The 13,037-nt window shown below is 45.3% G+C and overlaps 1 protein-coding gene across 1 annotated transcript in view; it reads right to left on the reverse strand.

Annotated features, from left to right (window-relative positions):
* Positions 1-13,037, reverse strand: part of T265_06010 (hypothetical protein) — a gene marked incomplete at both ends in the record, with an annotated part of 82,737 nt that overhangs the window by 57,334 nt on the left and 12,366 nt on the right. The window contains one exon of the mRNA XM_009171169.1: positions 5,616-5,681. Within this exon, the coding sequence (XP_009169433.1) occupies positions 5,616-5,681 (66 nt within the window). The remainder of the gene's footprint in view (positions 1-5,615; positions 5,682-13,037) is intronic.

Below are 13,037 nucleotides of genomic sequence, written 5' to 3' on the forward strand. Positions count from 1 at the left end.
GGAGTGGATGATTGAGTAGGATTGAATGAGTACGCAATCACGGATGCACATTCACTCGTCGCTCTCAGGTTTTAGTACCAGTCATGTGCCCTTCTCGCTAGCTGGATGATTTTTATCAGTCTCCTTATTGCTTATCAATTTACGGGACCACTTTATATAGATAAAAATAAATCAATCATTCAGCTGTAGCACCTTTCGGTGCCTAGTTATCATGCCACACGAAGGCACGAGGGCTGGGATACTGCCAGGTTGCCCAAGCCTAGGCAGGGGAAGTCGAGAGGCAGAGATCGGGTTCGAACCACGGACCTTCCGGTCAGCAAATTCGCGCTCTAACTTGGTCCATCTCGCCCCCACGGAACCACTTTGGCTTCAGACGTGTCCGAATGAGTGAAAGGATTCATGAAATAGTTTGGCATGCGCCAGTGACGATCAGACACATCTGCGTCAGAGGTCTCAGGAATAGGTGGCATTCGCTGAGAAGCCCAACCCCTAAGGAAACTCCAGTTAAACCTTATAAAAGGAGAACTGTTCAAGCAATATCGGTGAACTTCAAAACGAATTGGCCCACACAAACTGCCTTCCGGTTTCAAGTCACGAGTAACGGGGGAAAACTAAGACGGTGTTCAGCTTACTCACATCACGATACCTGATTCATCACAGTGCTGAAAAACCGGGAAGCACTGTACAGCTGTTTCGTCTTAGCCGGGTATCATTGGCAATGTGCATCTCACGAAACTCTGGAAGTTTCGAACCTGTGACCTTCCGACCAGTGCTTGAACAGCAGTGTGATTAGCTCTCAATCAGATAGGACATAACCATACTCATCCTTAAATCACACAAACCATATCACGTGATCACGAACCGACTGGTTCCTCGAGTGACTACTTCTCGGAAGGATGTTTCACTCTCTTGTGAGATCATTCTTCCTATGAGCTACATATAACTGGTGCTGGTATAAGGAGATGCAGTAATTTTCGGTAGGGATTTCAGCCTGTCTATTGAAGGATGTGTGGTACTATGCCCTGTCTACGTGAAAGCCAATTACACTTCTGATCAGCCAGTCGTGGCGAAATGCTCAAGTGTTCAACCACTGGTTGGAGGGCCACAGGTCCCAGACACTCTCTCCCCCAGTTTCGTGAGATGCGTTGTGCTAATGATTCATAACAAGGATGAAACAGCTTCCGGGCTTTGTGGGATGAAAACTCTATTGGACACTCGGTTCACTTAGAACTGAGTTGAAATAACGGACCGCTGCAATGAGTGATGGCCTATTTCAAAATCAAGCACGACGGGTAGATACTGACGGAATTTGAATTAAAGATAGTATGGCAGTAAGAAAAACAATCGCTCCAGAAATAAGGAAACGAATCTGTGTAGCTTTGTAATGTACTACTCATAAGGTTGCTGAAAATCCTTATAAGTAGTGCGGAGCGAGATGGCCTAAGTGGTTAGAGCGCGAATTTACTGACCGGAAGGTCCGTGGTTCGAATCCGATCTTCGCCTCTCGACTTCCTTGTCTAGGCTTGGGCAACCTGGCAGCATCCCAGCCCTCGTGCTTCCTTCGGGTGGCATGGCAGCTAGGCACCGGAAGGGTGCTATGGCTGAACACTCTTCATGATTAGTACGTTACAAAGATATACATGTATCGCGATATCTTGAATATCGTAGCGACTGAAACATGAGGCGACCTGGTGAAGCACATTCAGTTGCCTGAGAACATCATAAACGAGAGATTCAGCTGGATTCTAAGTGACTCTCGAAAAAACCAAATTAGTTTGCAAATGAGTGTATATATTCGAGAATCTGTGTAGCGTTTTTCAGCTACTGGTGACAACGATGATACATTCACACCTTGAATGCACCTCCTCCAGCTGATGGGGCTAACAAAACAATCCCACGAATATCCTCAGTACGATGAGAAAACACGCCACACATACTGTTTCCATACAGCGCCCTTAGACTCCTACTGAACACGTTGAGTAAACTCAGATTCTGATAATGTAAAAAGAGAATACGTTTATTGAAAGCGACATCTCCTTGTGTCAGTATTAGTCCGGCGGCAATGAGCCAGTCAAAGGAACGTGAATATTTCACCTGTCCAAAATGTAATTAGCGATGCCCGCTGAATCCTTTAAAAGCAGTCCAACAGGCGCCAGATGAAAGGAAACCAACGGGGGCCGGAAACCGGAACGGCGTGCACGACAGGAGAGTGTCTGGGATGGCATCTTTGCCGCCTTGCACCAAGTCAACCGAATCCATGGATAAAAGCTTACCCGGGACAGACGAGACATCGTCAAAATTTCACTCATCAGTCAATCGATTATTAATGAAAAACAGCTTCAAACGCTTTGGTAAATTTGAGTGAAAAGAATATTAGACCCCAGCAGTGCGGAGAGACACGACAGTGAATGAGGTGAACAAGCAGCCTTAGGTGTAGTTTGGTGAATTCTCATCGTACCGGCAACGAAGTGGTGAGATACCGTAAAGCACATACACGGAACCAAAGCGACTCTACGTCGTAGGCGACCAGACGTGATCAAGACGCAAGATCTAGTGTGCGATATGGTAAGCTTATCAGGTACTTTTCGCTTTAAATATAGATTTGAACGACGAGAATTTCAGTGGATGTGAGATCCGAATAATTGTATACGTGAACTGCCAAAAGACCCAAACTAGGTGTACAAAATTATATGAATTCTTTACGGGCCCACTAAGGAACTATTAAGATGGGAAGAAAAAAGTTGATCTGATGAGAGGTCGACAGAATCTACGCCAACAAACTTGGGTCTAGTTGAAAGGAGAAAGAGACCAAATTCAAAATTCTTACGGCTTCCAAGAACGGGTGTTGATGAGCGAATGCCTTCCACAAATCTTCCTATGCATGGTACAGCCACCAATAAGAAACACAAGTTGTGGATGACACAAGTCACACGACAGAACGGCAACGCTTGATAGAGATTTGTCTTCAAACAAGTCGAAGAATCCTTGCCACTAGTGCTGCTGCAGATGAACATCAGGCAGTTACCAAATTAAAAATGAGGCCGAAGTATCCCGGAAGTGAAGAACTATTTATGGGGATAGTTCTCAGAGCTAAAACATCCTGATGAGAAGACAGGAAGAGCACAGTAACTAAACTGCTGAATTCAGAGAAACTCAGAAAAGTTTGCCCCCAAGGTAAGACCCAGTTGCTGCTGGTGAAGGATCGCTGAATGAGTAAGTCTACAGCCGATCTGGCAGCCTGTTAGTTCAAACAGATCACGAATATGATACTAGCGCAAGTTTTCCCGCACGCAATTCACTTTTATAGGGGACTCTAAGCCAGAACCCCTCACTTGCCAGAAAAGTGCTGTACCAGCCGACAACGCACTCCAGATTGCCGTAAAGTGCCCTTAACTGGTAGATCAACAGCCAAAGACCACCAGTCCTGGGCCAAATTTGACCGCGACGATTGGAAAGAAAAAAATGAGCCAAGAGGGATAAGACATCAGAATCAAAAACGCTCGTGACAAAAATCGGTTTAGTTACAACTTCCAGGACCAGCAGATAATCAGAAAGAGGACTTGGTTGACCAAATGGTCCAGTAAGTATATCGCTGATTTAATTGAAACACGGTATGTGCTGACAGCAAGAATATCGTGGCCAACTACAATTTCCTGTGTGGAGTAGAGCCCCTCCAAACAGAGCCAACCAGTAATCTTTTGATTCGCTTAACCTTCTGTCGGGAAAATCCGACCACTGACTAATGTCAAACGTGACACTGGCAAGTACTTCATGTGTCTGTGAGTGGTTAGAAATCTGAGGCTGGCGGATTTCCAAACTTTAAGTTGAAAATCACCTCGTTAGCAGGGCATACAACCCAGCTGAAGCCCTAGTGAGAGTGGGGTTATTCATGAGATGCATGCTTCCCTTGATGAGTGGAGTACCACAACACGCATGCCTCTGTACAGGCGCAGTGAGTACATGAAGCGGAGAGCGAGAACACGGCACGCGCACCCGCACGCTCGTGGTACGTGAAAATCGCCTGTCGAAGTGTGGCAAAAACTGATCAGCAGCTCACCCATGGAAGGATGTACTGTATGTTTACACACGCACACACATGCGTAACCATTGACCGTATTAACACGAAAATACGATCGGGTGTGATGAGGTGCGTGATAGCGCCCGCTCACGTGGATAGATAGTGAGTCAGTCGAAAGACAAACGAACGAACTGTGTAGGCAGAAAAGGGACGCTCACCCCACCACATCTGTCAGACAGACTAGCGAAAGAGTCAGTCGCTGTACATCAATAGACAAGGAGTATAGGCAAAAAGCATCGTAAATTAAAACAAGCTAAAAAGCTTTCGAAACCAAACCTGGCGCCTCAACTAGTGAAACAGCTGAGCCCACCTACTGAGTACCATGAAATTGGAGTCAGACGGAGTAACGGCTGGGATCTGTTGGAGTAATTCAGCTCTCATGTACAGGTTAACTATTTTCAATTTAAGCGAACGATGTAGAACTGTCTCGTCAGGAGCAAGTAATACACAGATACAATCCAGCGGAACAAGACACGTGGAAACTTCGAAGCTTCACCATGAGGTCGCTGAATTTTCTGATGAGACCACGTAAAATGGAATATTCTGAGTGATATCCTCTGAGTGCTGTCTTTTAGAGGAAAAGTCTATTGTATCCCAACCATTGAGAACGATCAAAGTTCACACGACAATTTGCCTACAATCGCGTCGTTGTTTCATGCCTCACGACGATAGATTCGTATGGAACCAGCCTGGGAATCTTGTCGAAGAATCTTATGGAAAATACAGGGAAGTCTAGGTGATCAAGTCACAGATTACACTTTTAAAGGCAATCGCTGGGGCTCTAGGGTCGTCCCCGTGAATTCACGCTCCACAAATTGAAAAACGACTCCCAACGGGTCTGCGTAGAGTGCAAAGTCAAAACACCAGAATCGCATGATAAAGCGCCCAGTCAAACGAGCACTGAAAGCTGCGTGCAGTGGAAACTACACGCAATTGAGTAACGCTGGGTCAAAAACAGCACATAGGACGGGCTGTGCTCAACCGTACCGGTACAACAACCGTATGTGGATGTCACGAAGCACCTCCGTGCTTTACGATAAGAAACATAGACTGCTGAATGTTGTTCGGACACGATACCAAAAATCGGTAGGATAGAAACGGGGATTTAGCAGAACATTTAAGATATCAAAAACACGGAGAAAGAGAGAGAGAGAGAGGGCCAAGTGGCACTGTCAGATAGGAGACGTCCTCAGGAGTGAATACTCCAAAAGTACAAAGTGCAGTCTAGACAGTCTGCTAGCCCGGATAAGAAGCGACAAAGTCACCAACGCCGAAACAACTGTCACACTATCGAGTTTGTCTTCATCGGTTAAAACGTTCGGGACAAACGGCGCACCGCGTTCAGCAAACTGATACACACCGTCCACCACACATTAATCACAATTGCGCCGCTCTGCAAAAGCCGTGAACAGTAAAACGGTAAATCATTGACAGTCGTTACCATACTGGACTGATTCATCCCGATAGGGTTTGCTAAAACTTGGGTATCATAATAAACATCGTGACTAAGTACAATGCAATAAACACACCAACTCACCACGACGGTACTGTTGAAGTTCATCTATGGTGAATGGACCAAAGACGTCGACGGATTCATCCGAAGCTAAATGAAGAAAAACTGAGGTATAAGATTTGACACTGACCATACAAAATAATAATAAAACGCCCAGAACCTGTACACAAAAAATGCATCTGAATTGGTGCGCGCCAGCTTCCATGTCACGTCTGAGGGCTGAGATACTGCCAGGTTGCCCAAGCATAGACAGGAACAGTCGAGGTTGGGTTCGAACCAAGCACCATTAGGTCAGTAAGTTCCAGCCTTAACCACCAGAAAAGAATCTCGAGATACGGGCGCAATCGAACAATAGGTTATGGCTGACGGGGAACACTGTTTTCGATTGCCACGTAGAATTCTGTACATTCTACCTAGACCGAGATGGATTCACAAAGTTGCAAATGATTTCAATATGTTGCAGTGAAAATTTCCGAGGCGAGGATAACAACTCTCAAATGAAAACTAAGCTTGCATACAACCGGGACAATGCATGATGAATTGGCTATTCGTCGAAAGATCTCATCAATTAGACTCCCTGACCTCAAACAAGAAGCGATTGGATAACATAAAGACAAGAACAGTAAGATTAAATCAAGATATATTCACTGCTCTTTATGGTCCGTTAACCGGAGTTTGTTTGAAATGGAAAGTAGATAGGGATAACACCACGATGGACTCGAAGGCCCTTACCAGAGATCTGAGGTGTGAATTTTCAAGACGGACCAAATTCGTTCGTTCACCGGGGCACGGGGAACACTTATTAGGCTCACAATAATGAATTTTCACATAAAATCAAAAAAGAAAAGGTGAACGCAGATGAGTCGCGGACGAACACTTCATATCTCAAGTTGGTGTCGGGCATCCTCGAAGTCACTGTGGTGTGCTTTTAATTATGAAGCACTATACGTCCTCTTTTGAGCAGTGTTCAGCTATGAATATCCATCTCAGAAGCTCTATTATGTCTACACGGGAGTCATATGTAAATAGGCCTCTTTTTAGCCGGAATTTTACGGCCCGGTCACCTCGTCGTATTCCACAAAAACGACTATCAAAGCTCCTGTCAACTCTTTTCCTATCCCTTCATCTTTAAATTCAAAAATTCAAAGTTTCTTATTAAATACAGATCCGCTTGATGGTAAGTAGTTTGTGAGTAGCATAAGTCGCTGTTTCGCCTGCTAAGGTGGGCGATTTGGCAACACAAGACCTACCAACACCAACTCATGATGGATGTAATTTCGATACGGGATGACCAGGTGAATTGCACAGCTCGTATGATTTATGGGATGAGATCAAAGCAGTTTTGTTACGGAAACTACCGAAATTGCTTCAAAATCATCAGAAATGTTGGAACACCGACAGAGGAAATTAACTTCCACTTGGAGACAACTTGGCTGCTGAATCAACACAGTTGGATGGAAGCAAAATGGAAATTTCTAGGATACCATACGCCATGCGCAGAAGACTCAGTGAACCGATAACACCTCGTATGAGGTGTCTTCCGAAATATCCACCAGATTTTCACGGTCTGCATCCTAATGACCAGTTTTAAAACTTGCTGACCCACAGCGTTTAGACTACCATCCGCAACGATCGTCAGTCGCGTTTAGGTGACAATACGGTTTTCGCCAATTGTGTGTGCATTGTCCATGCGCGCAACACCATCACAAGCAAACGATAAAGACTGGTTGCGCTGAAGTGAGCAGATTATTGTCGTACGTGTCAACTATGCCTACTGGAGTTGTGCGATTCTGCACTGTGTTGAAGTCGGAACAAAAACTTACTGCCTTAATACGGCTGACAGCGAAACAGTTTAGCAGAAATCGCGTGAGGAAGTATCGATCGTCATACAACAGTGAAAAAAATCCATGCCGGTAGGCTTGGTGTTGACCGTAGGCTCGGCTGAAGTCCACCTAGATCTCTTCAATTGGATGTGCTACTGAACAACCACTGCCAGTCTCAACCTACATGGGGCCCATCAAGCCGGCTCCGTTACCGCATTTGCAAATTAAGTTGACGTTGACAATAAATTCAGCTGAGAACCACGTGGATTTCCACCGTCTTCCATCAATATCAAGTTTATTTTCAGTGTGGTGGTCAAGTAGGAAATCAAGTTGATAGAGCCTCAAGAATGTCGAAACGGGTAGAGGCCAGTCCAGAGCTTTCATCGGACTAATCTGTAGTTTCGAAAATTTCAAGCTCCTTGATAACACCACAGTTGTGGCGGCCTCTCTGAAAGCGATCCAAACCTGGAATGTTTTGTCGCGCGTTTTAGGCACAGAACACAGTACACTTACATATGGTTGAAAGAGTGAAACGCTGGGAACCTGATTAAATCTTGCCGATCTAACGAGTGACTAGGCTTTCATACCAGGCGCCCAACACACGTGAGTTCGTTCAGTGGTAGTACCCTTTCGGCGCCTAGCAGCCAGGCCACAAAAAGGAAGCATGTGGGCCGAGATACTGCCGGGCTGCCCAAGCCTTGACAGGACTGGTCGAGATGCTGAGGATGGGTTCGAACCACGGACTTTCCGGTTCACCATCTGGCGCCGTAATCATTGAGCTATCTCGTGACCCTGATATGGATTCAAAATGCACCATTAGGACCACGTTTATGTGGGGACCTGTTGTGACCGTTTAGGTAGCCATGATTGTATGCGTATTTCGGTGTTAGGGGTTACCTCAATCGACGAAAACTGTGCAACTACAATGCTACACCCATGACGTTTCAAAACCTACATCTGATTAGCTGTTATTCAAAGGAACTATTCTGTTGGTTTTTACAGTAGTAATCCGTAGTATGCCAGTAATTACAGATACAAGGTTGTTCCGCGAATGTACCAAACCATAAGCTATGTTCTCGAGGCAGAAACTGCGGCTCAGCGGCTATAACAAATAATTAATGAACAAACAACGGAACACTAATTGACAAGTTAATTCATATTCCCAATGCACGGCGCCTTAGCTGTGCAAGTCCTCGTCACTAGGACGAAAGTGACCGCTGATTCATTAGATACAATGGTCGTGCAAAAAACTAGCTGCTCGCCGGTTTCAGTCGTAATTCGCCAGAAAAACTTGCTGGTATCATCAGACTCCTTCGAACTTCCTTTATAATCATTACCTGCAGAGTCGGTGAAAACAGACCGCCAACTCAGCAAATTTTGGTCGCAAAATTCGAGTATTCACCGTTCTTGAGTGAAACATGAGGCGGCCTGGTGCAGCACATTCAGTTGCCTGAGAACATCACAAACGAGAGATTCAGCTGGGTTCCAGGTGAGTCTCTAAGAAAAACCAAATTAGTTTGCAAATGAGTGTATATTCGCTAATTTCGTGCAATTTGGTTTCAAGTAGAACATAAGGTTGACGGAAACCCGGGGACTGCGTCTACCTGATGAGCCCCAAAAAGGGAGAAACAGGTCGTGGGCTGTTAACAGATTTTCAGCAACCTTATGAGCAGTACAAAACTGCCAGTCGTTCTCCATGGCTAATCAACTATTCCTGAAGTACGTAAAAATCCCTGTTGAACAATGCACGAACTTGACAAATGCTACCTAAATGACACTGCGAATTTAGGTTCTATGGAGTACTGTCACCACATTTTCTATGCGCTGTTGCGTACATATGTTAAACACTTTACAATCGGAAGTAGCGCAGTATTTTTCGAAATTCAGTTATGTCACTCTAAAGGGGATAAAGTAATGCGGTCGGCGCTCAAAACTGATCGCACACAGTCATCACAGTGTTAGCCAGACTATTAGGGCATCACCAACAAAGACAGCTAACTAGCTGATGAACTGAATTATGACAGACCTCGTAAGTGGGAAAATTGCCCAACACGTGGGCCGATTTGCACAGTGGTGGTGGATGAGATTAGTTTCTTCGAGATATTCAAAAGGTACATGGCGGTCAGTCACGACAAACGCGCATACGCTCCCAAGCACGCGAACTTATCATAAATCGAACAGTCTAGTCACCATGCGACCGACGTGTAGAGAGTGGGCTACTAAAATTGGAAGCGAGAATCGGAGTGGACCGAAGCGCAGTCAATCAGACAAATATCTGATTCGCGTGATGCTCAGTCACCTAAAATGATCATGTTGTTGGTTTAGCAGTTTAGTGTGCACCAACCGAGGATCGCAGCAATGCGGTAGAAACTGGTCTATTACGGATGACTGACTTACATTAAATAGGACCGAGGTAACTTAAGGACTTGTTTCATCAGATGCGACTAAAACGTCCGCAAACGGGAGAGTTGAATGAGTAGGAAAAAAGCAACTGGCAGCTTCCTAAACGATTTTTGGAACTTGCTCCTCATTGCAAATTGTCAGCCACTATAGTAAGCCGCTAAGAAAGTAATGTAAATAAACCCCATTCTGGGAGTACCGAAGTCGTTCAATATTTGGTGACCTGGTACATATCAAAGCCTTGGTTACAGTCTAATATTTGTAGTTGGCTCACTTCAAGAACCTCAAACTAGAACTTTGCTTGAAATGGCTTTCCTTTGCTGGATCTATAATGCTTCATTATTAATTCCAGGCGCCTGATCAGTCAACATGGAATTTCAGCAATCATTGTATAGCTGAGTGGCTGACTCCAGGGGACAAAAGATATTCAGTCCAGGATAGGCAGCATTTAAACCAAGGCCCGACAAGCTAAGTAGGCTTCTCGCTTACGCTCCCTCTATGTGTTGGAAGTAAGCCCTGATCAATCTCCCGTTCGTCCTCTCTCTTGTACCTCTTTAGTTGACTTTGAAGACATATGTGGCTTTGGAACGATGACTATTGCAACTTATAGCTGCGAGTAAACCACACATCACAGAGGAACACATTTCGTGCGTCATCAGGAGTTCACTTCTGTGCTGTACTGCGAGAAGTGACTGGCCGAATGCCTATTCCAATCTCAACCGCACAAAGTATATGTGAGCAAATTCGAGCATGGCCAGTATACAAACGGTAGACTTTAAACAGGGCTAACGGTTCGTCTGAAGGGTAAGTAAAAGAGTACAAGCCAAACTACTGTTCATAGGCTTATTAAACATGTAGATAAGCGATTGGTTGAGGTTTTGAACAGGTCATAACTCAAATTGTTCTCGATAGAACTGCACCGCAGCTTGATTGCACACACTCTTTACTTGCTTTGCTGTTAATTTCCTGTAGGCTTACAAGCCCGATGGTCGGTCACTTCACTCAGCTAGTGTCGAAAAAAGCTTGGCTATTCAAAACCGAACAAAAACCGAAGAGCTCACTTGCAACAACAGTCTGCCAATCTCGAAGTCTTCCGACGCATTTCTAACTCAACATTCAACAAGGGACCGCAATCGAAAAACCCATCAATACTCAACTTAGACGATACGTGGACAATGCTGATTTGATGGAGGACACTGGTGATCACCATACAGAAGTGGGATACTTTTTGAGCGAAATTCCAGTAGTACCCTGGTTTCCAGCAATCACAGCACACAAGAATAATCCGGCTGAACCGCCCTTAAGCCTGGACAGGACCAACACGTACCCGCCCACGAATGGATGCAATTAACAGTAGAAGCCCACAGTTAATTGCTTCGCGTTCTCTTCTGACAAAAAGGCCTCAATGGACACTGTAAAAACACAAAGATCCTTGTTCGTAACATTAAGAGCTGGAAAAAACGGTCCGAGCATTTGTAGATAAGATAACATGGGTCCATGTGGGTGAGGACCTCAATACATGCGCCTAAAAGTAAGTATCAAAGGATAGGGTGGGACTCGAGGCCATGTTTGGTGGAGAAAAAACATGACAAACCTAGCAGAGAGAAAACGCCACCCACTCGAACCAAAATCCCTCGGTCTGCGTAAAAATACACTCCATGATGTCCTTCCATCAGGCCATAAATAGTATGTTGTCTGGTGGAGGTCGTTAAAAGCAGCCTGAAGCGGTTGGAAACGCTGCATGTCGAACAAGAGACAACAGAAACCGAATGTCTATAACCTCGGATTATGCGGGCTGTGCTGCAAAACAAGTGGATCATGTGTCTCGATCAAATTACACTGACAGCATGGGGTGGGTGTATGCACATGAGAGGAACACACAAAGTAGGGTGATGGTCAGCGGTTGAGCCGGGTGGCGTTTTGTAGACTGGGTACTCCGCCCATAAACACGCGTTTCAAGTGTCTACAGAGTCATGATTGATCAGGTTGGAAAACGGACAGCTAAGTCGCAGGTTACTGACAGGATACGTACGTTCAGCTGGCAACTCAGAACTGTCGTGCAAGAGGGGACAGCAGGCTAGTTAGTCTTTAGTACAACTCATACACCAGAATACATGTCGGGTTGGAAACCGCCCTCAGATATACCTGTCACATCCAGCTACACAAGTGGATGACTTGCACAATAGGTGATGCCACATGCGGCCCGAGCTGTGACGCGCGACCGGCTAAAGACCCCGTGCATGATGTAAACTGGAGAGCGATCAGCATCCTCTCTTGATGATCCATAATTGTGAAATCATGTGGGGAACATATATACAGTTGAGACCACTATGCATGCACAGAGCGGTCCGAGGGCATTCATAAGACACCCACGGTACACATAATGCTCGTGCCAGTCACCGTTAGATTTGGTCTGCGCAGTGGTAATCATAAAAGTCACTTCTAGCTCAGTTCTCCGGAATGCAGAGAATGATAATCCGAGTCCTCTTGCAAACAGAACTGGAAACAACCTCACACCTGGATCCGATTATTTCCACTTCGCGAAAGTTGAGGACCCTCAATACTACTTTTCATTAGGTATCCTACAGTTAACCACGGTTCGACTTTATTTGGCCCATAGGACGATAGTCATTGACAGCCCGTCGCCTTGTACCATTGATAATCCACAATACACACAAAGGCAAGGCTAATCAGTCTACTTGAGGCATGACGATTTCCAACGAAGAAAAATAGATGGAAATGAGAGCACCACCGTTGGATCCAAGTGACCTCGATCGATCGCGAATCAGCAAAGATCAAAAGAAAAATACTTTACTGGCCAGTAGAGAATACCACTATTAGACAAATGATGGTTCTCGTCGTTCCAGGCTGGTGCGCACAAATTTTGTCAGTGAGTCCAATTACACCATCTCAGATTGACCCTCGTTGATTAGCGAAGACAGAGATGGAATTCCAAAAGTCCACCTGAACTCAGCTGTCATTTGCACTGGGCTGTGTACAACACGCGTGAAAAAAAACGGAAAACTAATTCCACAATCTATTGCTGGTGTGAAAATGCTAACATGTGTTGATGTGGACTTTCACAGCATCATACACCAACGTGACTCGCGTAGCGATGCACGACCGTTCTTCCTAGCGTGGGTATGCATCCGGCAAGTGGCGAAAACGAGATGCCACAAGTTCACGCGGTCTACGTTTTCACAACTATCAAAGACGAAGGAAG

The sequence above is a fragment of the Opisthorchis viverrini genome (genome assembly GCF_000715545.1).
Source record: "Opisthorchis viverrini unplaced genomic scaffold opera_v5_121, whole genome shotgun sequence".
NCBI lineage: Eukaryota > Metazoa > Platyhelminthes > Trematoda > Opisthorchiida > Opisthorchiidae > Opisthorchis > Opisthorchis viverrini.